Here is a 26,399-nt window from a genome sequence, read left to right on the forward strand (position 1 = left end):
GAGAAAAGCAGATGTCAACATGCTAAAAGCTCTTTTGATTCACGAGAAATCTATTAGAGCTCATATCATCAAAATAAAATTCCGCTTATCATATATAGAAAAATTTGTTCAGTCTTCAACTTCCAAAACTGCAAATTCACAACAATAAATCTCTCGTAGTTTGGCTTTTATGATGCTTCAATCACCATATCAAACAACACATGAAGTTGCTTTCTTTCCAAAACGATGTTGTTAAAGGAACCGTTTTTAACGCCAACCCTCTTGCCAGAACCGCTGTTGTTAGATCAAACTCCCGACAGGGTCCTCAGGGGGCCCAATTCTCAAATGCAGCCCACCAATCGAATCTTGTTATGAATCAAAGAGCTCTTTTTCTCCACTTATTATTATTTTTATTTTTTCTGTCTTCATCGTTTCTTCTCTATGGTGGCTTGGGTACATGATAACATTTTAGGTTTCGAGTAGTATTATTTGGTTGTCCACAAACATCCGTGTCCTGATCTATTTAGTGCAATTTACCAAGTCTATTTACTGTGTATAGAAGAGTCATTTTACCTGGAAAACATGCTTTTTGTGCAGAAACTATTTTGTAAGGTGACCCTAATAAGGACAGACTCTAAACTGTTATGTTATGTTTAAATAATCTCAATAAAATTTTAAACTATGCCAGTGTTCATTGACACAACAGGATCAGGACACCCAGAGGCAAGATGTTTCTTCAACTGGCAGATCCAATGGGTTCATTCATGGCAGAGGCACAGCCGCAGGTGGCGTTTTAGGGACACTTGGAACTACCCAAGTCACCGTTCCTGGAGGAGCGCTTGTAAGCTCTTCTGCTATCGACAGAGCCAGTCTCCTTGGAAGACCCCTTCAGTTGGGAAGTGTCTATAAAACCACAACATCCTCTAGCTCTGGGGTAGGCAATTCCGGTCCTCAAGAGCCACAGGCAGGTCAGGTTTTCAGGATAGCCACAATGAATATGTATGAGATGGATTTGCATGTACTGCCTCCTTAAGATGCAAATCTATCTCATGCATATTTATTGTGGTTATCCTGAAAACCTGACCTGCCTGTGGCTCTCAAGGACCAGAATTGCCTACCCCTGGTACTCTCTAGACTATATTACTGGGAAATGTCTGTTCAGATTTCAAATTTGGAAGGTTTTACACATATCATTACATTACATTACATTACATTACGGACTTCTATTCCGCCTATACCTTGCAGTTCAAGGCGGATTACAAAAGATTTGACTGGACATTTTCCAGTGAAGATACAATTTTTTTTTTTTTTTTTTTTGACAGAGGAGAGATAGCTGGATAGATTCCTAAGGGGATTTAGGGGTTGGATAGTAAAATGACAGTGCTGAACTGTGTGATATGGACAAAGAGAATTTTGTTAGAGTAGGTAAGATTACCATCTAATTTTTGGGTCTGTTTGCTTGGAAGGTGTTTAGGTAGGTTATTTGGGGACGTAATATCTTGAGGTAGGTGAAGCATGGTTAAGATGTTTGGATGAATTTTTTGAAAAGCAGGGTTATGATTTCTTTTCGGAATGTTTTGAAGTCGTCCGATGTTGTCAGCAGATTGGAGATATCATCCAGTCCAGTGCAATACTTCTCAGTAATTATAGCTTTCAAAGGCATTCACCTGGTATAAAGTGATTTCCCTGCCTCTACCTAACGGTTTGCAGAGGTCTCTCCTTTTCATTCGGTTCAAAAGTGGTGGTCTTGGTAGAGCGAGGGGAGTAGTAAACTGTGCTTGTGCCTTAGGGGGTTGATTCTGAAAATGATTTACCTTCTCAGTTAAATCGAGCTGAGCAGCCCTAGAGCAGACAATCAGAGCGACTGCTGAAGGTCTCCTCTGGCCACCATGGCACTCTCTGGAGGCAGAGTCGGCAGGGGCTCATATTAAGTTATCGTTACTGCCTGGGAACTATAGAACACATGCTCGGAGGCTCTCCAGACACAGCTGGGGCCTTCCAAAACGCAGACAAAGTGCCAGGTTTTCAAAATCCATCTGGACTCCCAGAGAGTTCTCTATAAAGAGGACATATGGTAACTCTACCCAAAAAGAACTGATTTTCTGTTCAGTACCAACTAGTCATTTTCACGGAACTAATGAGCTGAATGCTGCAGAAAATTAGTGGTTAGCCCCAAACAGGTGATTCAACTTGCCAGAAGCCAGTTAAATTGCCCCCTTGGTGACGATGCCTAGATTAGGCCCAGCATTAAATATCTGGCTCAAATTCATTTTATGGAGTTCACAGAATGACCTACCAAGCAGAGAGTTAGGGCCTGCCCAGAGCTCTGCCCATGGCACTGCCAATTTGCAGCCAGGAGCACCAGAAGCAGTCTCCCCTGCTGCTGCTGGAAAGGTAGGTTGCCCAGTGGGAGATCTTGATTCTCCGGTGAGAATGCAGGAGACTAGGCAGGTCTGAGGTCAGTACCTTAAAAATTGCTGACCACTACTTAGTCCATCAAAAATTACAAAGACTAAGGGACACTCGATGAAGTTACAGAGAAATACTTTTAAAACCAACAGGAGGAAATAGTTACGCTCTGGAATGCGTTGCCAGAGGTTGTGGTAAGAGTGGACAGCGTAGCTGTTTTTAAGAAAGGTTTGGACAATTTCCTGGAGGAAAAGTCCGTAGTCTGTTATTGATGAAGACATGGGGGAAGCCACTGCTTGCCCTGGATCGGTAGCATGGAATGTTGCTACTCTTTGGGTTTTGGCCACCGTGAGATCGGGCTACTGGGCATGGTGGACCATTGGTCTGACCCAGTAAGGTTATTCTTATGTTCTTATGAATATCAGGTCATAGATTTTCAAAGGCACATGCACTAGTGACCTGCACCAATAGCAGTTGCAATTATACAAGCCCTCATTAAATGCCACAGTGGACATTAGCTATTTTAAAAAAATTTGCTTTAAAATTGTGCCTGTACTTTGCAAGCTAGTACCATACTGTAAATGGCTCCCTCTATCTCTCATCTATTGTAGCAAAGACAGTGAATTCCTATCAATATTCCCCCTTAGCTCTGGATATGGCCATATGTGGAGTCTTATTCAGCCATCACCAGGTTCCTTTACTGCTAAAATATTTATGATATCCAAGTCAATTAAGAATTGATTAAAACCACAAATGATTCCTTGCAAAAATGCAATCATTTGTTTTGCTTTTGTTATCTTAGTGTTATTTCAAGATGACCGAATGAGGTTCAGAAGACAGACATCCTCGCTAAGAAAGGAGCCCAGTTCCTTCTCATTTATTCTCATCAAGTTTGGAATTCTCTTAAATCGTGTCTTTGCCCATTGCTTCCAAAGATTGCAAATTAGAGGCCATTAACGTCAGATCTCTTCTCTTCATCCTCTGACATGGGGAAAAATGCCTTGCACAGATTCGAGTCTGTGAAAAGTGTAAGAGACGGAGAAATTCCGGGAAAGAGAACTTCAGAAGACAGAGAGCGTTCTGTCGGAATATGCAGGCCAACTAATGCTGCAGTTTGTACTGACCACAAAAAAGGACAGTTAAATTCTTAACATGCAATTGTACATTTGTAATTTCAAGGAGAATTCCTTCCTCGGCTCCTTCTGAACCCTGGAAGAGGTCCTGCATTTCTGCCAGTGTTCAACAAGTACCTGACCTGTGCACAGATGGAAAAGAGCTTGGCAACCCACCTAGGGCATTATTTGGAGAATGGGCTATGTAAGAAAATTAATAAATACTTAATTTACAAGGAACCTTTGAACACGTACATTTTAAAAATGGAAAAAGAAAACATTCCTACTCACCAGATCTAGGATTCCAATGCTATTCCAGCCTTGCATAATAGGAAGGAATGAGATGAATGTTGGAATTACCCAGCAGCCCCCAAGCATCAGCGTAATGCGCAGTGGAGTCATTTTGTTCCTATAAACCAGCGGCTGGCAGCAAATAGCATAATACCTTAAAGAAGAGAGAAAAGAAGGAATGCTCAGGACTGGAAAACAAACATTCATTTTCCCATCAAAACCCATAAGATTCTCCAGGCCCAGCCGAGCAGAAGGCTGTTCTTTTTTAATATCCTAGAACCTCCAGTCAATGTTGAGGAAGTCGAGCGCGTTGCTAAGAGCAGTGATGTTGCTGTGTGGGACAGCTGTGGAGTCTTCAGACATAGTAGCAAAGTAGGACAGTAAATGATGGCAGAAAAAAACCCTCATAGGCCATCCATTCTGCACAACAGGATGGCCCAAGCCATGCCAACCACTCCAGCTACCCATGCGTAAACATCGGTTGTCAAGTCTTCACCATGTAAATAACTAAAAACCCGGGCTACCCTTCCCCTCATCTCCCCCCCCCCCCCAATTCTCTGTCTCTCCCATCCAGGCCCTATCCTGTCCTCTCCTGACCCCCCGTTTAAAGTGTGAGTGCTTTATGATTGGATAATGCTTTCTTTCTATCGATAATTATTGTAGTTCATTCCTGCCTTTTTAATTGTTAACTTTGAACATTGCCGTGATCTGCTAGTTAGCAACAATGATAGAGCAAATTGAAATCAACCATAACCATGCCAAATTATAGGCAGCCAAACATGATGGAGCCTTGGTTATAAGCACATAGTGTAATCCAGTCGGCACACCATGGTTCTTATGTACTCATCTCCAATACCTAGAGCTGTGAGTGCTAATTGCACAACCAGCTTCAACTGATTTTTTCTTAGACACATGTACAAGACTGAAGTGTAGGTACAACATATAATTACTAAATTTATTCCCTCTACAACCCTTCTTTTTCCTCTACTCTTCTCTCTGAATTTATAACAGTCTGCCAAGACAAAAAGCAAACCTGGAGACTCCCAAAATAGAAGGCTGAAGAAAGGAACCACAGATAATGCCTGGTTATTTGGCAGCCAGGACCTACCTCCTGTTTGCGACAGATTGCTGGCTCAGGGCTGAGTCATGCCTTATGCCTAGACAAAGCACTTCAGCTCATTTCGGCATTGCAGAACGCAGCAAACCAGGGTGAATTACAACAAATTATGTGTAGGTACAAAAAGGCTCTGCCGCCCCCCCCTCCTCCCCCAGAGCTTATCATCCAATGAGTACATGAAGCAAGATAAGGCCAGGGAAGTGTCATTTCACCTATAAAAATTCTATTTCATTCCTATTCCACAGAGCCAACATGAGTATCAATGGGCTTTTACAATTATCCCCCAACAGTGAACAAATGCTCTCAAACAAAGGCACATCTTTTCTAAGGCGGTCATACATAGGTGCCCGTGTCAAATTTCTAAAGCATTTAACGCTCATATTGCATTAATAATCATAAGAACATAAGAAATGCTGTTGCTGGGTCAGACCATGGTCCATCCTGTCCAGCAGTCCATTCACGCGGATTCCAAATGAATCCAGTCTCACCAGTTTAGCATAAACTTGTCCAACTTTGTCTTGAAACCCTGGAGGGTGTTTTCCCCTACAACAGACTCCAGAAGAGCGTTCCAGTTTTCTACCACTCTCTGGGTGAAGAAGAGTTTCCTTACGTTTGTATGTTAGTATCATAAATATATGCAATCCTTCTTAACGTCATCAAAATTTGCATTCAGTTATCATTATTCAGGATCTTCGGAATCGAACGCAGTAAGTTCTTCATTGATTTTTAGAAGTACTGCTTATATCGTCATCGATCCTCTTATCTTTAATATTTTTTTTCTTTTTATTATAAATACTTATTAGTATCTTTCCTTTTAATTATACTTTAAAACTTTAAGCCCCCCCAAAAGGCACTTATCTTTTCAAGTTGAGATTCTGTCGGCTCAGGACTTGCCGACATGCTTCGCCTCATCGGCTGTGTCAAGGTTGTCCCCTAAGCATAAAAATATATATTACTACACTTAATGCCAATTTGTTATTACAAAAACATTATTAAGTATTTATTATTATTAAGTATTTATAATAATAAGAAAAAATATTAAAGATAAGAGGATCGATGACGATTTAAGCAGTACTTCTAAAATCAATGAAGGACTTACTGGGCTCGATTCGGAAGATTCTGAATAATGATAACTGAATGCAAATTTTGATGACATTAAGAAGGATTGCATATACTTATGATATTCACTGTGGATATTTATAAAGCATGCATGTACAGTACATTACAATTCTATCCCTGTTCTGCCCAAATTATGCCCCTGGGAATCCCTCCTTATCAATTACATTCAACTGTGGGTGATCTTGTATGTAATCTTATAAGTGCCTTTCTCTATGTGTGTGCCAGCGTTTGCATATGGCAAATGCCTGATGAAATCTCCAGAGAAATGATTTGCTCTGACTGTAAATTGGAGAAGCTGGATTTGAACGCTGGCCTTCTGACTCCTAGCCTATCGGCTGTAAGTTAGGGGTGTCTTTCCTTCAAATGTCACTTAGCTGGAGGCTGAAAGCCTATCAGAAGATTTTGTACAATGCAGAAAAAGGTTAGCAAACCAAAGCAAGATTCTTTCTGAAGCTCAGGAGAGATTACAATATGAAGCAGTAGAAATGAGACAAAAGCACATGACACAATGAAAGGATAAAGGTGTCAGAGTAATTACAGTGCATAATGGACTCCGTTAAATGTTTTATTATGCACGCATTTCATCTTTCCTCTCACAGGATTTTTATTTCTTGGAGTATTGAGCACAGTCTTTTTCTGAACAAGAAAACACAAGAGAATCAAATCAATGCACGGTTAATTGTCTCTTTTGCTGCTTTGAACACACTTAACAGTGGGCATTCAAAGACTGGATAGTGCAATCACGCTTATTTCAAATGGCCGACAGGGTGATGTTTGGGGCAGTCTCATAAAGGAGGTAGTCACAGTGAAAAGCTGCACAGAATGCAGAAAGAAAAAAAAATCTGGGTACAGTTGGAGACGCTGCATAAAGTAATGGGAATCTGCTGGAAGAGAATTTTCATTTCATTTTGATTTTTGGGTTGTGATCTGGGGGTTCACAACAAACACGATGTGATAACAGAGCAGACAAGATGAAGCAATGTATGGTGATAATTATGCAAACGTGCAAGACAGACACACAGACACAGTAACTTAAATGGACACTTTATTTAGTCTATAAACTTGTAACGATACAAGACGTACACAGCGCTGTACAGAGTCAGAAAGAAGACAGTCCCTGCTCCAAAGAGCTTACAATCTAAATAGACAAGACAGCAACCAAGATGTCATGGATACAGTTAAGGGGAACGGTTGATCTGCTGGCTGGGTTGGCGGGCAGAGGGGAGTAGGGTTGAAGGAGTCTCCTTTTAAACAAGGGAAGGGAAGGGGCTTGGCGAACAACACCTTTGCAAAGTCAACATGAAGCAGGGCTTTGAGAGACGGAAGCAGGAAAGCACTGAATTGCCCCAGAGGATCTGCATAGAGAACAGTCTGTTTACTTATAACATGCCAAATTGGTGTGTAAATAAATCAGGAATGTATGATATAACATAGCCTAAGGATTGTCATACTGGGACAGACATTTAGCTAGATCCCAAGTAGTAAAACAGATTTTAGGCTGCTTATCCTAGGAAAAATCAGTGAATTTTTCCCCAGCCATCTCAATAATGGCTTATGGACTTCTCTTTTAGGAAATTATCCTTACCTTTTTTTAAACCCCGCTAAGCTAACTGATTTCACCACATTCTCCGGCAACGAATTCCAGAGTTTAATTACACGTTGTGTGAAGAAATATTTTCTCCAGTTTGTTTTAAATCCACTATTTAGTAGCTTCATCACATGCCTCCTAGTCCTAGTATTTTTGGAAAGAGCGAACAAGCGATTCACATCTACCCTTTCCACTCCAATCAGTATTTTATGCACCCCTGAGTCATCTCTTCTCCAAGTCGCTTTAGCTTTTCCTCATAGGGAAGCCGTCCCATCTCTTTTATCATTTATGTCTGAACCTTTTCTAATTCCGCTATATCATTTTTGAGATATGGCGACCAGAACAGCAAAGAGTATTCAAGGTACATCTGTCCCATAGAGCGATACAAGGACATTATAACATTTTCATCTTTGTGTTCCTTTCCTTTCCTGATCATTTCTAACATTTTATTTGCTTTCTTAGCAGCAGACACACATTGATCTGAGGGTTTCAACGTATCCTCAACAATGACACACTTAGATCCTTTTCCTGGGCAGTAACTCCTAACACAGAACCCAGGATCACATCGCTATAGTTCGATTTCCTCTTTCCCATATGCTTCACTTTGCACTTGCATCTGCCATTTTGACGTCCAGTCTTCCAGTCTTGCAATTTTTCACAATCCTCTTGTGACTAAACAATTCTGAACAACTTTGTGTCATCAGCAAAATGAATTATCTCACTAGCTATTCCCATCTCTAGATCATTGATAAATATGTTAAAAAGCAGCGGTCCCAGCAACCTGCCAGCACATTCAACTGCTCCCATGAGCACAACACTGAACAGTGAGGTAGGAGGAAGTGATTCAGTGTATTCAGACCGCAGCACTCAGCAAGCAAGAGAGACTCTAGGACTTGGGAAGGAAGGCTGGAGCTGGGAGACTTCTTCAGTCTGTGCCTGAGAATTGTCAGGAAGAGAGAGAGAGATGAAAGATGCCAGTGATAAACCATGGAGAGGAGGAACTGGCACAGAGCACCAGATTCAACTCTAGGCACCTTGTTGAGCAGACTGGATGTGTAGGTTTTTATCTGCCAACATTTACTATATTACTAGATACTGTGTTTGCAAGTCCTTTGGTCTATTTCTGGCCAGATATGTGGACATGTGTATTATAGCGTACATGTAGGGTTCCCGATTGAGACATCTTGGTTTTACTTCTACTGAAAGTAAAACAAGTAATGGGGACAGACAGAGTCATCTGGGCTTTACTGCCATTGAAAGCAATGGAAGTATTTAGAAACATAGAAACATTGTAACATGAGGGCAGATAAAGGCCAAATGGCCCATCCAGTCTGCCCGTCCACAGTAACTATTATCTCTTTCTCTCCCTGAGAGATCCCACGTGCCTATCCCAGGCCTTCTTGAATTCAGACACAGTCTCTGTCTCCACCACCTCTTCCGGGAGACTGTTCCATGCATCTACCACCCTTTCTGTGAACGTAAGCAGGTAGGGCTGGTCTCAGGGCACTGGTCTTTGACCTGGGTGCCACCTCGGGAGCGGACTGCTGGGCACGATGGACCACTGGTCTGACCCAGCAGCAGCAAATTCTTATGTTCTTATCTGAGATTTTTGCTGTCTTCTTTTTATGAAGTATAGAGTGATGGGAAAAGCTAAGTAAAGGAGCTTCCAAATGGAAGAAAAGTACATTCTCCTTAACTGTATCCATGACATCCTGTTTGTCTGTGTTGGCTGTTTAAATTGTAAGCTCTTTGGAGCAGGGACTGTCTTTTTTGTGACTCTGTACAGAGCTGCGTACATCTGGTAGCACTACAGAAATAATTCATAGTAGTAGTAGTAGTAGTAGTGTGAAGAGATTCAGTCTTTGGGAAGCAGAGCTGAACTTGTGATGTCATAATGCCTCATTCCACCAATAAGATCCAATCTCATCAGTGAAGTCACAATGGCTGTACTCCCTTCCCCTCTGCCCTCCAACCCAGCCAACACATTAACCATTTCCATTAACTGTATCCATGACATCCTGTTTGTCTGTCTTGTCTGTTTAGATTGTAAGCTCTTTGGAGCAGGGACTGTCTCCGTCGTGGCTCTGTACATTTGGTAGTGCTATAGAAATAATTCATAGTAGTAGTAGTAGATAAAATTCCTTTGAAAAAAACATTTACTGTTATGATTAAAATTTTAGAGTCTGCTTTTGGAGCGTAATCACGTATGGTGAAGTAGTCTGCACATGGTCCAGTGCATTATTATAATAAGATTTTCCTCCTATAAATAAAAGTGTTGGGTGAAGTTATTTAATTTTAATAAACAGAGCAGAAAGGACTTGATTACATTATCCTACAGAGAAACAGAACACAGCGACTCAATGTCTTTTTGAGGACATGTCTGGGGGTCTGGGGGTTTTGAAAAGCCTCCGCATATTGCGTCAGGCAGGAAGGAATTCCGCGCATGAGCAGGCAGCGGAGCTGGGGTGAGACGGGGGAAGGATTAGGGTGTTACAGGGTGGCGATGGGTAGAACAGGGCGGGCCTGGGGGTGGGCCTAGGGATAGCATGCAGGCATCACTCAAAATCAACTGTGTTTTCCTAGAAAAGGTTTCTTACCTTCCCTTTGATGACAGTAAATCATCCTTCGTAGATTGTTAAATTCTGATTTCAACTCCTGCTCAAGATGCAATTTACTCTGAAGTATAAGATGAGGAGCTCCAGCCATCTGCACAGCTCAAGTGCGTCACACAGGCTTTTTCGCTCCGTGCTTGATTGACTGGAGGGCAAACAAGACTCTCTGATTTTTAATCTGAATGTTAAAGATCTCGGTGGGAGTGGAATGTGCCAGATTTCCCTCTTATGATTAATTTTGAGCTTTAATTATTTACTCCATTGCAGTCACTTCTCATCATCATTCCCCAGACCCTGCCCCTCCCACCTTCGCACAGCCCAAAAATACCACTTAGAATTTTACAGTATGTGTGCACCTGTGTGTGAGAGGAGAGAGAAAAGGCATCCTTTAAGGAAAGTTTAATAGATTTCATCACCTCCATAAAAAGGAAGGACTGGATATTTAAAAGAAATAGACTGCCGTTATCCAGATTTTGCACTGGCATGCGTTATTCATGCATATTCAGCAACACTGAATGGACAATGCCCCCCCCCCCTCCTCCCTCCCTAATATTGTTCTGTCAGGGTTTTCGCAGCTGGTATTGTGCTTGTTGCAGGTTTCCGGGTCTTGCTGCGTCTTTGTCAGGTAGAAACCAACATTTCAGCCACCATGCTGTGGCTTTCTTCAGGGTATGCTCTGAATTTCTGACCAACTGACTTTCCCGCCAAAATTCAAATTGGTAGACGGCCCTGTTCCCAGTGAAGCCACTGTTTCCAAAGTCACACTGCAGACTTCCAAGCATACGCTGAAGAAAGTCACAGCATGGTTTCTGAAACGTCGGTTTCTACCTGACAAATACACAGCGAGACCCGGAAACCTGCAACAAGCCCCCTAATATTCTACCAGACTGCGCTGGCACCATCGGGATAGAACTTATCCGGAGAGTGGTGATTTTCAACAGACAATAACATAACCGCTCTCATAGGCTTCTGTGTCTGGCATCATGATTGTTGCTGTTGTCCACATCTCGCATAATGGCTGAAACGTCAGTTCTACCTACCCAGACGCAGCGAAACCCAGACAACAGCCAGAAATATCACAGTCCTTACTATAAATAGATAACTAGCCAAGTTTCAACTCTACTGTCACATTATATACTGCACCATTAACGCATACTGTCTTCTGTTGAATCCCAAAAATATATGACCTACTTACAATAGCGATAGTACCAGGATCAACATAGCCAGAAGAAAGGGGCAACTAGTTGCTACTGGACGCTGAGACACGCAAGACCCAGCCCGAACCAAGACTGGAGTGAAATAGGGGATAATCCGTTGGAATAAACAAGTCTTTAATCCTGTTTTAAATCTTTCAAGGTTGCTCCCTGAGAGGATCCAGATATCTGGTTAATGATGCCACTCGCCACGGTTCCCGCAGGGTCATCACGACTCAGACAGGGGCACTGCAGGGAGTGTGTGGCGCAGTGGTTAGAGCTAAAGCCTCAGCACGCTGAGGTTGTGGGTTCAAATCCTCACTGCTCCTGGGCAAGTCACCTAATCCCCCCATTGTCCCACCAGGACAGATAAGGAGAAATGCTTGAGTACCTGAATGTAAACCAGTTAGACTATAAGTGGTATATTAATGCAAAAAAATAAATAACCACCTTGTCCTGTGTTTGAAAATAAATGTTTTTTGAGGGTTTGTTTGTTTTTTTTAAAAAATAAATTCTTTATTCATTTTTTTAAACTTTCAATAAGTGCAATATAAGATAAAAACATTTCACTTAATATGTTATCAGGAACTAATTCACATCAAATATCCCCCCCCAATTATCTTCAATTATAAGAAAACAAAAATTCCCCCCTCCCCCCCCCCATCCTGGACGTGTATGTTTAAAGGGAAAAAGTAATATTCATTCTTTTTTTTTTTAAACATATGTTTATTAACAGTGAAAAATACACCACTGTTTACGGTCCTCTCGTTGGTATCGGCTTATCCTGACTACCAAGTGATCCTGGGGGGGGGGGGGACATGAACAATATTTATTCTTTACAGTATTTTGTTAATGGCTCCCAAACATCCCTAAATTTCTTAAAATGCCCCTGTTGAATTGCTACAGCAAAAAATGTGGATTGTGACAGAACACTGACCCAGAATTTTAGACTCAAGCATGTGAAGTAATAGAAAATTTGGCAGGATAAAGACCACAGACATTTGCTTTCTGAAGGATAAAAAATGTCGGTGGGTTTGAGAACAGAGGTATCAAGGGGAGAAAAATGCCTCCCTGCATTTTTGAGCTGATTATCAGATTTGGAGACACGAAAGGGACCTTTTCACTGCTATAGGTTGTCTACCTACCCCTGTCAGACAAACAGAAAGCAGCTGGTCTTCTCTCAGCTTAAATCCTATGCAATGTGCAAACTAGAGCTGTACCAAACAGCAAATTTTACTATTCGGCTGAATACGAATAATGTATTCAGGGGCACCATTTGTGGCTGAATCAAACCCAATGCAAATATTTGGTACAGCCCTACTGTAAACATCCAAGCTTTGAAATGAATTCTGGAACAGCAGCCCAAAAAAGCAGGAATGACGCAGGTCCCCAGTGTTTCCAGTACAAGAGGCTGTGCATTATCACAGCAAAACCAGACCCCTCTGGAGCATCAGGAGGTGAAGTCAGTGGTCATTCCACATCCCCAACTGTGACTGTTTCTCCTCTTCGAAAAGGAAAGTGTCTACTTCGTACAGGCTTCCAGGAAATTACTTCTGCTCTTTTGTTTAAGAAACCTGACAAATTCAGTTGAAAAGATGATTTCAAATATATTTATTGAGTTTTCAGAATTGGATTCAGCCTGATTGTTTTATACAAGATGCGTGATACAGGATTGATGTATTCCATGCGTTCATATCCTTCTTGAAAGGAGCAGATACACAATGAAGCTTCTTAGACTGAAATTCAACTGATTTCCATCATATTAAGTCTTCTTGACCCAGTTCTCAGGATGCAGTCCACCGGTTGCATTTTCAGGAGAGCCGCATGGAACGGGCATAATATGCGCTTGGTACAACAGAGGCCGTGAATGCAGCTCTCTCTCTCTCATACACAGTCACGTGGACATCCTGAGCTGGGTGTGCTCTGAGCACTGGCTTGACAAGCCCAGAATTAAGGGAGGCCTTTATTTTTTCTGGTAAATTTTCAATTCATTTTATTTATTAGTTTCATATATACATGAAAAATTCACAAAGCATGACAAGAAGGTAAGCAGCATTCATGTTAATTCTTCATGTGTTATGGATGTTTCCTTGGGACTCTTTCCTTTCCACCTCAGACATAAGAAGCCATTCTAAACAAGATAATGATCCTACGCCACGTGGCTACAGCGTCCATGTCATGCGCTGCCTCCCACAGGTAGTACAGGCATCTCAGAAAGAAAAACCGTATTGTGTATCGGTCTCTCGCTCTTCACCGGGTCTTCTCCAATCCTCATGGGCCTCCGGGTCTTTGGGCTGTTTCCGGTACCATTACCAGTCTCTCTGCTGGTCCCCACCTGTCCCTCCGCCGATCAGTCACCTCTGGCTTTTTCCTTTCTTTTGTGAGAAATTTTTATCACTGACCAAATCTAGCAGTTTCTTACTTGATTTGCCCGAGGACTCTCCTGACCTCCTGTCTCTTGGAATGTTACGACTCGCACTGAGCCGCAACTGTGCACGAGTAACCTTGAGACAAGTCACAACATGCATAGACTTGTTTCAACACCCTTGTTACTTTCTGTCAAACTCAGAAAGATAAATTATTGAACGTCCTTCATATATCCTAAATGATAATAGAACTAGTTTTTTAGCCCATTACATTAATGGTTGCTAGAATAGTTGTGTAGAGTTAGGCAGTTCTTTCTTTCTTTCTCTCTGCCCCCTGTCTGTCTGTCTTTTTTTTCTTTCTTTCTCTCTGCCCTCTGTCTGTCTGTCTTTTTTTTCTTTCTTTCTCTCTGCCCCCTGTCTGTCTGTCTTTTTTTTCTTTCTTTCTCTCTGCCCTCTGTCTGTCTGTCTTTTTTTTCTTTCTTTCTCTCTGCCCCCTGTCTGTCTGTCTTTTTTTTCTTTCTTTCTCTCTGCCCTCTGTCTGTCTGTCTTTTTTTTCTTTCTTTCTCTCTGCCCCCTGTCTGTCTGTCTTTTTTTTCTTTCTTTCTCTCTGCCCTCTGTCTGTCTGTCTTTTTTTTCTTTCTTTCTCTCTGCCCCCTGTCTGTCTGTCTTTTTTTTCTTTCTTTCTCTCTGCCCTCTGTCTGTCTGTCTTTTTTTTCTTTCTTTCTCTCTGCCCCCTGTCTGTCTGTCTTTTTTTTCTTTCTTTCTCTCTGCCCTCTGTCTGTTTTCCCTTCTCCCTTACTTTTACCTCCCCCATGTCCAGCAGCACCCCTTCCCTGCTCCCCCTGTCCAGCAGCACCCCTTCCCTGCTCCCCCTGTCCAGCAGTAGCCCTTCTCCCTTACCTGCTCACTGTCCAGCATTTGCTAGGCCGGGCAGGCCTCAGGGCTTTTGCTAGGCTGGCCCGCTTCGCATTATCGAAGTGGGCCGGCCTAGCAAATGCCCTGCGGCTGCTGCTGGTGGTCCGGGGGTGAGAAAGAGAGGCGTGGTCAGTCGGAGATCGGGGCAGGAACGGTGCTGGGGAAACCACCACACGCTTAGCAAACCGCCGAAGGCTCCTACTGAGCATGTGGCGATACGGAACCACGGATCAGGGATCACGGCCGCACGAAGTTTCAACTGCGCATGCACGCTGAGGGTTTTAATATAGCGGATTCTTTTTTTCTAGCCATTTAAAACGTCTTCCCTTACCTGTCCAGTGAAATGCAGCAAAGGTGGAGGATTGATGCCGTTGTTAAGAGGACATCGAGGGACGTGCGGACCAGACAGAACATCTCTCCATAGATCCAGTTATCCTGCACCAGTTCAATTGCGCCAAATGGCATCACCAGCACTGAAACCAGTAGATCCGCAAAAGCCAGAGACACAATGAAATAGTTGGTCTTGATTTTCCTAATCGGGCAAAAGGAAACCAGAGAAATCAATAAGATTTTCTGACAAAATTATTTCAGTCGTCCTTTCCTTAAGGAGTTCTATTTCTTTCCTGAGACATTGCGGCCTAAAGGCTTTGAAAGTTCTTTCTCCTGAGACATCCCCAGCATAAGGGCAGCAATTTAAAACAGGGGATGTTGTGTTGATTCTTATCTAAGCCCCTGTTCAAGTAAAAAAAACCTGGTTAGAATATAGATCGTTGATGAGGGAATTCACCTCAGAGCCCTGGACAGGCGCCAGCGATACAGCTGAAGCATGAATACCACGTAGACATCGGTCTTTCAGCTGAGCGCCAAGCAAGCACAGCAAAGCGTGAACAGAGCGTGCACAGCAAAAGGTTAACTTGGATGCAGATCTTTAAAGGCCCAAGAGATGCAAAACTTTATGACAAATAAGGATAAAATTACAAGATGAAATCTAAGAGAATAAAATAATTAAAAAAAAAATAATAATTTATATTCCGCATATCCTACAGTTCAATGTGGATTAGAAATTATTCAGGTATTCCAGCATTTTTTCCTAACTATCCTGGTGGGCTCCCAATCTATTTCAAGTTTAAAGTTTATCTAAAATTTCATATACTGCCCAATCAGCCTTCCAGGCGGTGTACACGGTCTTAAAAACATATATGAGATAACAATACATCATTTAAAACAATAATAGCTATTGAAAACATTTAAAAACAAACAAAAACCTGGAGCAATGGGGATTAAGTGACTTGCCCAGGGTCACAAGGAGCAGTGTGGGACTCGAACCCACAACCTTAGGGTACCAAGGCTGTAGCTCTAACCACTGCACCACACACTCCAAAAGAGAAAGTTGTGATGAAGAAGAAGCTTGATATCTGATGTGATCTGCCCTGGGCCAGGTCTCCTCTCTCTACCCCCAGCTCTCCCATACGAAGGCCAAACAACGCAGTTTGCAGTATCCGAGAGCAGTAATCCCAGACCTAAACAATCCAAAACCAAGCACGAAACTAGGGTTGCCAGATTTTATTATTGTAAAATCTACCCACTCTAGACCACCCTAGCTCCGCCCCCGCTGCATGCTTTGGTCGGGCAGGAGGCAATCCGCCCATGTGCGGATTGCCTCCTGCCTGACCCGATTGAAAGAAGGACATGTCTGGGGAAATCCAGATGCCTACCTAGGACTAGTTTGGGAAGCCCTGGGGTGATGTGTGGAGCTGCCTCCTAGTGGAGGTGGTAAGAAGTATCTGAATCCAAGAACATGTGGGACTAACGCTTAGGACAGGCAGACTGGATGGGCCAGATGGCCTTTAACTTCCAATATTTTTTCATTTTCCGTTTCTTCTCTACCATCATTTAGGATTAAGATTGGTCGCTTTCCCCCAGAATAAGCTGAGAGCTCTGGCAAATGAATGGACCTTGGGAGAATATGCTCTCAGTGTCATGGGTTCTGAGCTCATCTCAGATAGCTCCAAAGCTGACAGGTGAAAAGCTTGCACCAGAGAAGCGAGAGATAAAATCCTCTTTCCTTCTGAGATATGTTTGCGTTTGATAAGCAAGTTCTTAGAAGCCAACAGGTGAACAGCAAACCTCGAATTTGCAAGTTCTTTATAACTAGTTGATGCTGGACAAAAAAATAAAAAAAGTGTAAATTAGTCTGGAGAGAGTTTGACTATGTTTCTTGTAATATACAGACTGGTGTCACAACCGCTACACAATTTCTCTCCCCTAGACTGATACCCAGCAGTGCATGAAAAGGAGAGAGACAGCGTGTGAGAGCAGTTCCCTGACATCCAAACATCAAACCAGGGCCCTTATGAGCAGCAAACAAGAAATTCAGAACAGACAGAGAGAGAGTTTTTAGCAAACGGGAAGAAAGTTTCTGCAAATAGAAGCCATAGTGAAATGCAAAATAAGGATGATAGCAAACACATCAGCTAACAAAACTGACAGTAGTGACAGAGAAACACTGTCAATAGCTAAACCCTTCACATTTCGCACAAGTCTGTGGGCACTTGTCACCCTGGGCTCTGGGACGATTTTGGCTTTGATTATTCCCTCAGAGAACTGTGTCTGCTGCTTCTGCAAACACTTTACCCTTTGGCAATAACACAGAGATTTGAAAATCTCATTTGTGTGTGTTACTTGTTTCCCCTAGCCTAAAGCACACATACACTGTAGTTTTTAAACTGACCATTTGAAACAGGGCTTTATTCACCGAAAAACCTTTGAATAATGACTTCTATGGAGAGGGGAAAGGTAGGGAAATGTCAGGAAAAAAACAAATGGTGAAGGAGGGGAGAGAGAGAAAGGAGAAAATAGGGAGGGTGAGGAGAAGAAAGGAGTGATGGAAGATGCGGGAAAAATTTTGATGAGTGATAGGGACAGTGGGGAGAATGTGGCATAGTGGTTAAAGCTACAGCCTCAGCACCCTGGGGTTGTGGGTTCAAACCCTTGTGACCCTGGGCAAGTCACTTAATCCCCCCATTGCCCCAGGACAAACAGGGAAAAATGCTTGAGGACCTGAATAAATTCATGTAAACCATTCTGAGCTCCCTGGGACAACATTTTAGAAAATTGAAGAAATAAATAGGGGCAGTAGGAGAGCGGGATACAGATGCAACTGCTGCCCTGTCACACCCCAGTCTTTTGTCTTCAGGAGATCTTGAGGTGGAACAATTTAAATACTTTGCGGCATATATATTGACAAAAAGGTCACATTTTTCCCCGGATTCCATATACAGCACCCAAAGTTGGGAGCAAGTGCAACTTATTGACTTGTTGAGCTATTATCAATCAATAATTGGGTGCCAGCAACGGATTATTGTTGTTAACTGGCCACCAGTAGAATTTCCAAGCGCATCTGACTGCACGTAACCCAAAAGGGAGCATGGTTATGGAAAGGGCTTGGGTGTGTCAGGAGCGTTCCCAAAAATTAGACGTGTCAATGTAGAATAATGACTCGCTGCAGCCAACTTGGGTGCCAGCATTTGCAAAAGGGTTTGTGCCCTGTATAGAATAGCGTTTAGCACCCAATCTTTTCTGGCGCTCAGTTCGAGAGCCATTTCTAGAATTTGACCTGTTGCTCTTTGAAAGAAGTCTGTCCTCCCACCATGTCCATTTCAGCATTAGGCAAATAATTGTTTAGAAGGAGAAATACCTACGGTACAAAGAATCAAACAGGACAAGGGAAAAATTGGCCCAACATCATATGCAGTGGAAAACAATTGTGTGTCCATTTTAGGGGTGATCTTATCATGCAGTTGCACACTCTAAGGGTCTGCCTTTTTCTACACAGCCTGGTGTAGGCATTCCCAGAGTGTAGTTTGGGCAGAGCTGGGACATAATTGCAATACATGAGGGGCTTCTGAAAAGTTCTCAGCCCAACCAAGAAGAGAATGATGTGGAGCCTTGAAACTTATAACTTATTCCACACTTTTCTGGGCATTTTTCATTTCAATGAGGCAAATGCATTTAGTAAATGGACACAAGTATAGGGAAACCAAGACACTGTGACATCACCGATGAGGTTGGCTCTTAGGCATTGGTGGAATGAGCCATTATGACATCACAATAGGAGGAGCCACTGAAAAGTTCTCAGCCCAACCATGAAGAGAATGATGAAACTTACAGCTTATTCCACACTTTGCTGGACACTTTTCATTTCATTTCATATCATTCAAATGAAAACTGTCCTGTCCAGAAAGTGTGGGATAACTTGTAAGTTTCAGCGCTCCACATTATTCTCTTCTTGATTGGGCTGAGAGCTTTTCAGCAGCCCCTCATGCATGTGTATTTTATCAAATACACATGTACAAATACACACCTGCTTCTTCGTTACTAGCAATCATTGTATAAACCTATTTTATAAAGGTATGTATGTGTCTATGACACAAAAATTGCAAAAAAAAAAATACAAAACCCAAAACAAAAAACAAAAAACAGGCATTGTAATAGACATTTCCCACAGATGCCCTGTACTGAAATTAACCCTTTATGGGCACGAGAACTGTACAGGCTGTTTTCATCTCTATCCAACTGGCACCATATACAGAAAGCAGCTTTTATTTCTTTGGAAATTAGAGGGCCATAACTTGTGCTAATAGTCCCTTGAGCAGGTCTCATGTTCCTCTTCTAGTGGGCTACAGAGGTGGTCAAGTGAAGGTCGGATGCCAACCTGCCAGCAGGGTGCCACTCACCTGAGCTGTCTGTCCCTGCACACTGCCACCATCACCAGCAGGTTTCCCAGAATTGCCATTAAGATCACCGCTGAGATAAACACAATGAGGATCGTCTTCTCCGCCACGCTGAATCCCTCACTCGAGCTGCAAAGGGAATGAGGTATTTAATCTACAACATGTACAAAGCCAAAAAGACCCAAAAAGTTTCAGATCATTTCAGATAAAAATTCTCAAAGCACAGTTTTGGAAAATGATGAGCACCACACACTACACAATGAAAATATATATTATACATAGGTACCAGATGTATAGTATATGCAAAGGATATCTGTTCACCAGAAATAGGAAAGGGGATCTTTCCAACAGCAGAGCCTTCAGAGCTGGAGGGCTGGAAAGTTGAAAGGTACTTTGACCTACTGCATATACGTCACGCTTTCCTCCAACGAGATCCCATCTCAGAGGGGTTGGGGTGCACAAACCCTCCCCTACATCATAACAGATGTTTCTCAGGCAATGGCCAGTGCCTGGCACTGAGGAAAGACTGATACATAATAAGTCAATCAACAAGAGGCTTCTAGGCTGAGTTGAATTAATCTACTTGCAATTAAATTAAAGACCTTTGGCCTCTGCCATAAATACAGGAGTAGAGAAAAAGGAAGTACAAATCCCCGTCCCTTTACCTGGGAAAAGCATAAGCAGAGACTAGGCTGGTAAGTGCACATGGCGAGTTCCAGGAGGGGTACATGTGACCTGGAGCAGAAGAATTCACATCCCTTTACACAAATCATTTTACAAAAGCTTCGAGCACTCAAAGTCCACAGCAGTTCTTCATGCTTGGAATAGGACTGACAAGTGAATATCTGGTCTGCTTGAGCATGGTAGAATGTATTCAGTGCAGAATGCTAATTAAACAAAAAAAAAGCTTCATAAGAAGAGCCTTCCTGGGTCAGACCAAAGGTCCATCAAGCCCAGCAGCCTGCTCTCACGGTGGCTAATCCAGGTCACTAGTACCTGGCCAAAACCCAAGGAGTAGCAACATTCCAACATCTCAAAGAATAGCAAGATTCCGGAACCCCAATGAGAGCAACATTCCAGAGGTGAGATTGTGATGTCATAATGCCTCATTCCACAGTGCCTCAGAGCCAACCTCATCAGTGATGTCACCATGGCTTGATTGTCCTTTACTTGGCTCACGTAAAAACATGAGAATAGCCATACTGGTTCAAACCAATGGTCCATCAAGACCAGTAGCCCATTCTCATGGTGGCCAATCCAGGTCACTAGTACCTGGCCAAAACCCAAATAGTAGCAACATTCCAAGCTACCAATCCAGTACAGTTTGCTCCTGTAGCTTGCCTTGCGCTCAGATTTGGAAAAGGCAAGTAAATGGTTTATAGTTTTTGAGACTTGATATACTGGTCTTCTCAAAACACGTCAAAGCAGTTTACAATAGAAATCTTAACAGAGATCACAGAACTAACAGACAAAATAAATACTGTACACATGATATTACCAGACCAGAAACAAAGACAGCTGACATGGGATTCCGGAAGGTGCTGCTTAAACATATCAGGACAAGAACAAACAGTCCTCAAACCACTACCAACCTTCAACTTCCCCCAAATAAGCCCTGAATTGATCTAACAAGCTATGCATTTTCCCCAATCAAAGTCCCATAAACCAGTGATTAAAATAGCTTTTGGGTCAAATGCTTGTGTTAAGAACCAGCCCCCACCCCAATATCCAGGTCTATTTAACCAGCCAGGAATCGGACTCTGAGTTGCCTAAAGAGAAACTGCTGGTAAGACCATATTTGTCCCGTTCTTGAGGTCATACCGCCCAAAAAAAATATGAAGGTGGTATGGAGGCAATCCTTAGATGCAACTTTGAAACAACTTAGGAGATCTGCACCAAAAGTCATATGCGACGAGACTTAAGCGCCTAAGCAAATAAGTAGATCCTAGACTCCAGGGTCTAGAAGAAAAAATGACAGCAACAAAGGTCAAAAATAGGAACAGAAAGGAAACCTTTCTGAGAGGAAAGAAGGGTCTAGAATAAGATGTAATTATATGAAACTCTGAGAGAGTATCTTCTTCTTCTTCTTAGGTGCCACTGACTCATGATCGAAACATTCAAAATACTGAAGGGAATAGACTTAGCAGATAAAGACAGGTTGTTCACTCCAAGGTAGGGAGAACGAGAGGGCACTTTCTAAAGTTGAAAGGGGAAGTTCTTCTTCACCCAGAGAGTGGTAGAGAACTGGAACGCTTTTCCGGAGTCTGACATAGGGGAGAACACCCTCCAGGGATTCAAGACTAAGTTGGACAAGTTCCTGCTAAACTGGAACGTATGCAGGTGAGGCTGGACTCATTTAGAGCACTGGTTTTTGACCTGGGGCCCGCCACGTGAGCAGACTACTGGACACAATGGACCACTGGTCTGACCCAGCAGTGAGAATTCTTATGTTCTTATGTTGCTAACGACTTGATGAATTACAGATCTAAAAAGAAATTGGTTTTGTGCTAGTCTGGAACGGTCCTCCAGCATCATCCCCCGTGGTTGTTTTCAATGTGTCCAGCCATACTCAGGGTCAATCTCAGAAACCGTTTCTCCCCTTTTCTTCAGGCACAGTGTCCTTCACTTGCCAAGGGTGTAACTGGAGCTAAGACTGCCCCTCAGCCCACTAGCCTTTTTATGAAGAGTCTCTCTTGAAGATTTGAAGGGTGAGTGCAGGTCCCTCACAGAGAGCTGGTGCCTCTACAACAGCCTCTCGGAGAAGGCTCCAGATTTGCAACAATAGAAATCAAACAGTCCGAAGTCAGGCATAAAAGGATCCCCAGCCATGAACAAGAAGTTGGGCAGAGACAAAAGGACTTTAAGAGCTTAGCTGTTATATTCCTGAAAAACAAGATGCAAAAGAAGGAACCAAGAATCAGATCTATAACACTTGTGATAAACATAGACACAACAAAACACTGTCCGTGAAAAACATATTTAGGAACTGTTTACACAAGTGGGATGGAGCGTCTTCCGAAATGAGCTTGGAATGTACTTAATTGCTATTTACCTGACTCATTAATTTCAGCTGTGCAGTCCCTTGTAAATCAAAGATGGGTGCGAGGCTTACAAACGAGGTAATTAGGTGCAATTAACATTTGGCATGAAGTTTCAGAATAGTAAAATAAGGGGATATCTCAAAGTCTGTGCAGCGACATTGAAAAAACAGAACCGTAGGATGACCTTGCATCAAAGTCTTAACATAGTAACATAGTAGATGACGGCAGATAAAGACCCGAATGGTCCATCCAGTCTGCCCAACCTGATTCAATTTAAATTTTTTCTTCTTAGCTATTTCTGGGCAAGAATCCAAAGCTTTACCCGGTACAGACCAGTGGTTCCCAACCGTGTCCTGGAGGACCACCAAGTCAGTCGGGTTTTTGGGATAGCCCTAATAAATATGCATGAGAGAGATTTGCATATAATGGAGGTGTCAGGCATGCAAATCTTCTCCATGCATATTCATTAGGGCTATCCTGAAAACCTGAATGGCCTGATGGTCCTAGGATCCACCCTGATTTGGAACCTAAAGCAATTTGCCATTGTGCAAAGAAGTCCTGTGACTTTCTTACGGTAAGAAATGCTTTTAGAATAAATATACACAAAATTTCTACCCTTCAGGAAAACATTTCCTTATCCATGACAAGAAAAAAAAACCTCAAAAATCTTTGGGACATTCCTATTTTCTTTCCCTGACAAAAACACATGGTGTGGCAGGAAGAAACTTTTCTAAAAACAACAAGGTCATGGAAACACATCCGCAATGTAGCGCATTTTAATTTCATCAGCAGCAAAGTGATCATTATTGGACTAATTCTGTTAGCACGAAGGGTGATTATTTAATAATATGGCAGGAAACAGATCTGCTAATGAAGAGCAAATGTAATAAGGCAAATCCTATTCAAAGACACTTCCACATTCCTTGTCATTGCCCTGATTATCCTTTTCCACAGTCCACGAAACCAACTACTCTGTGTGCTACATTTTTCCTCCTTGCTGGACAAAGACGCCACTTTTTAAAATTTCTCTGTTTCTGAGGCTCTTTTGCCACTGAGCTACTTCTCCAAAATAGATCAGCCCGTCATTAGATTAACCCGGAATGTTCCTCCTGCCACTGCAGTAGATGGTACATTGTGGTATCCAGCTACAAAAACATGAAGAAACAGCTGGCAGGAATTCTTCTACATTTGAAACCAAATTATGCTTTTATGTGAAACAAACACCCCTCCAATACACCACTACAGAGGTGTACCAAGACCCTTCTGCCAGAGAATGATGTATCTGCTCACTTACAAGTGCAAGACTCAAATCATAGCTGGGCTTGATTAAATTGAGGTTATTAATAATAAGATGGGAAAGCACTGGATAGCATCAGAGCAGCATAAAACCCGTTTTCTTCATTACGTTAGATAGATTGTGACCCACCGGGACAGATAGGGAAAATGCTTGAGTACATGATTGTCAACTGCTGAGATAATCTTGATACATGGTATATAAATACCTAATAAGAAAAAAAATTACACTTAAGGCCAGAAGCAGTTATCGCCCCCATGCTTCATCATTACTGCAGGCACAAAACTATGAAATACCCTTAATGAGCTTTAAATTCACTTTCAGAACATCAAAAGAACATAAGAATAGCCATACCGGGTCAGACCAATGGTCCATGAAGCCCAGTAGCCCATCCTCACGATGGCCAATCCAGGTCACTAGTACGTGGTCAAAACCTAAGGAGTAGCAACATTCAAGAATCTCAAAGATTAGCAAGATTCCGGAACCCCGAATAGGAGCAACATTCCATACAGAATCCCCCAAGAGTAGTAAGATTCTGGAATCCCCATTGAAGCAATATTCCAAGCTACCGATTCAGGACAAGCAGTGGCTTCCCCCATGTCTTTCTCAATATGGACTTCTCCTCCAGGAATTTGCCCAAACCTTTCTTAAAACCAGCTACGCTATCCACTTTTACCACAACTTCTGGCAATGCGTTCCAGAGCTGAACTATTCTCTGAGCGAAAAAATATTTCCTACAATTGGTTTAAAAGTATTTCTCTGGTCATGGGATATGTCGCCTCTGCAAAAGGGTCATTGAAAAGATGCAGGAGGCAGATAAAGAGAGTACTCTGTCCACAGTCTGAGGGATTTGGCTTGCGTTGGCAGTGTCACACAGAGGACATTTACCCTGATGCAACGGGAGTGAAACGTTTTCTGCGAAACGCTGGCCATGGCAGTGATAATGTGGCGGCAAATAAAAACATGGAAAATGTCATTTCAAATACCAGAACTGGCTGCAGGTAATGTTCTCCACATTTCACATTTAAAATGTTTAAGTGCATCTGAACCTCCCAAAACTGTGAGCCCTTAATCTCTTAATAACAAGCTGTGTTCCTTGGAAACCTTGGGTTCATTTCATTTGGTTGCCAAATATATGGTAAGTTTCTTCTAAAGAAGATAGGAGAGAGAGGGAAGAAAAAAAAATCTATTACAGGCATTATTGCTTTAATCTATTAGGGCAGCTTTCTCTTTGAATTTGTAGTTCCTTTCCTTTTCCTTGATTTTTGCAAATCACCTCTAAGTAGATGACCTGAGGGACGTGGATTCCCTCCTCCCAGCTGGCCTGCGTCATCTAAAATGGGCCTTCCCCTCCCCGGTGCACCGAGAAGGGGCATAAGGCTCTGATTGGCCTGGATGCCTAAGACCCCCCCCCCCCCTTCAAGGTGCATCTGGGAGGGGGCCTGAGACTCTGATTGGCCCAGGTTATATAAGGCCCCTCCAATGGGGGAACACTTAAACAACTTGGGCCAATCAGAGCTTCAGGCCCCTCCCCGGTGCATCCAAGATAGGAAGGAAGGAGGGAGGGAATAGAAAGGGACAATGGTTGGGCCTGAGTGCAGAAAGAAAGAAATGAAAGAAAGGATGCACAGACAGAAGGAAACGCAACCAGAGACTCATGAAATCACCAGACAGCAAAGGTAGGAAAAATGATTTTATTTTCAATTTAGTGATCAAAATGTGTTAGTTTTGAGAATTTATATCTGCTGTCTATATTTTGCACTATATTTGTCTATTTTTCTATAGTTACTGAGGTGACATTGCATATTTTAAAGTCATCTGCCTTGACATCTTTGAAACCCCCCCCAAATATAAATGATAATTAACATTTTCTCTGCATATAGTGTGCTTTGTAGTTTTTTTAATTTTATGGTTACCATTATGAATTAATAAGATATTGGGTGTACATGAAAAAATGAATGGAAGAAATTGGGGGCAGGGCTAGGGTGGGATTGGGGGAGGGGCTAGGGCAGGATTGGGGGCGGGACTGAATATTAATAGATGTCCCGTTTTGATGAAAAAAATAAATGGTCACGTTATGAATACAGCACAGACAGGTACAAATAGCTCAAGGAATGATATGTTTTTTAAATGAATAAAAGGTTTCCCAAAAAAAGACAGATTGTGGCAAAAGTGAAAGGAGACTCTAATAATAATAATAATAGTAAATTTATTCTTTTATACCGCCATTACCAAGAGTTCTAGGCGGTTACACCATAAGAAACTGAACAATCAGCGAAATGCATTCATACTGTAAAAATAAAATTTTACAAAAAGTTAAAAATGTGATCACAATCTTAAAAATACCCAACTAAGTAATACATTTTTCAAACAGAGAAGACTTGACTAATTTTTGAAAAGAACAGTAAGACGTGGCTTGATGAATGCATTCACCAAGCCAGAATTGTAGTTTACCTGCCTGAAACGCTAAGGTCCTATCGAAGAAGGTCTTATATCGGACACCATTTGGCTTAGGATAGGGAAAGAAGTAAGAACTTCTTGTATTCCTTGATGGTCTATATAGGAATAAGCTGAAAAGAGAGGATGCCAGAGGCAAGCTGAGATTGTGAGGAATCTAGTCTGTGCCAACT

The 26,399-nt window shown here is 42.3% G+C and overlaps 1 protein-coding gene across 3 annotated transcripts in view; it reads right to left on the minus strand.

The window, feature by feature from the left end:
• Positions 1-26,399, minus strand: part of HTR4 (5-hydroxytryptamine receptor 4) — a 137,399-nt gene that overhangs the window by 56,680 nt on the left and 54,320 nt on the right. For all 3 annotated transcript variants that reach the window (XM_033926896.1, XM_033926897.1, XM_033926898.1), the window contains 3 exons: positions 19,438-19,563; positions 15,033-15,233; positions 3,792-3,945 (listed from right to left, as the gene is read on the minus strand). In XM_033926896.1, coding sequence (XP_033782787.1) covers positions 3,792-3,945; positions 15,033-15,233; positions 19,438-19,563 — 481 coding nt within the window. The remainder of the gene's footprint in view (positions 1-3,791; positions 3,946-15,032; positions 15,234-19,437; positions 19,564-26,399) is intronic.

Source organism: Geotrypetes seraphini, chromosome 18 (genome assembly GCF_902459505.1).
Source record: "Geotrypetes seraphini chromosome 18, aGeoSer1.1, whole genome shotgun sequence".
Classification (NCBI taxonomy): Eukaryota; Metazoa; Chordata; class Amphibia; order Gymnophiona; family Dermophiidae; genus Geotrypetes; species Geotrypetes seraphini.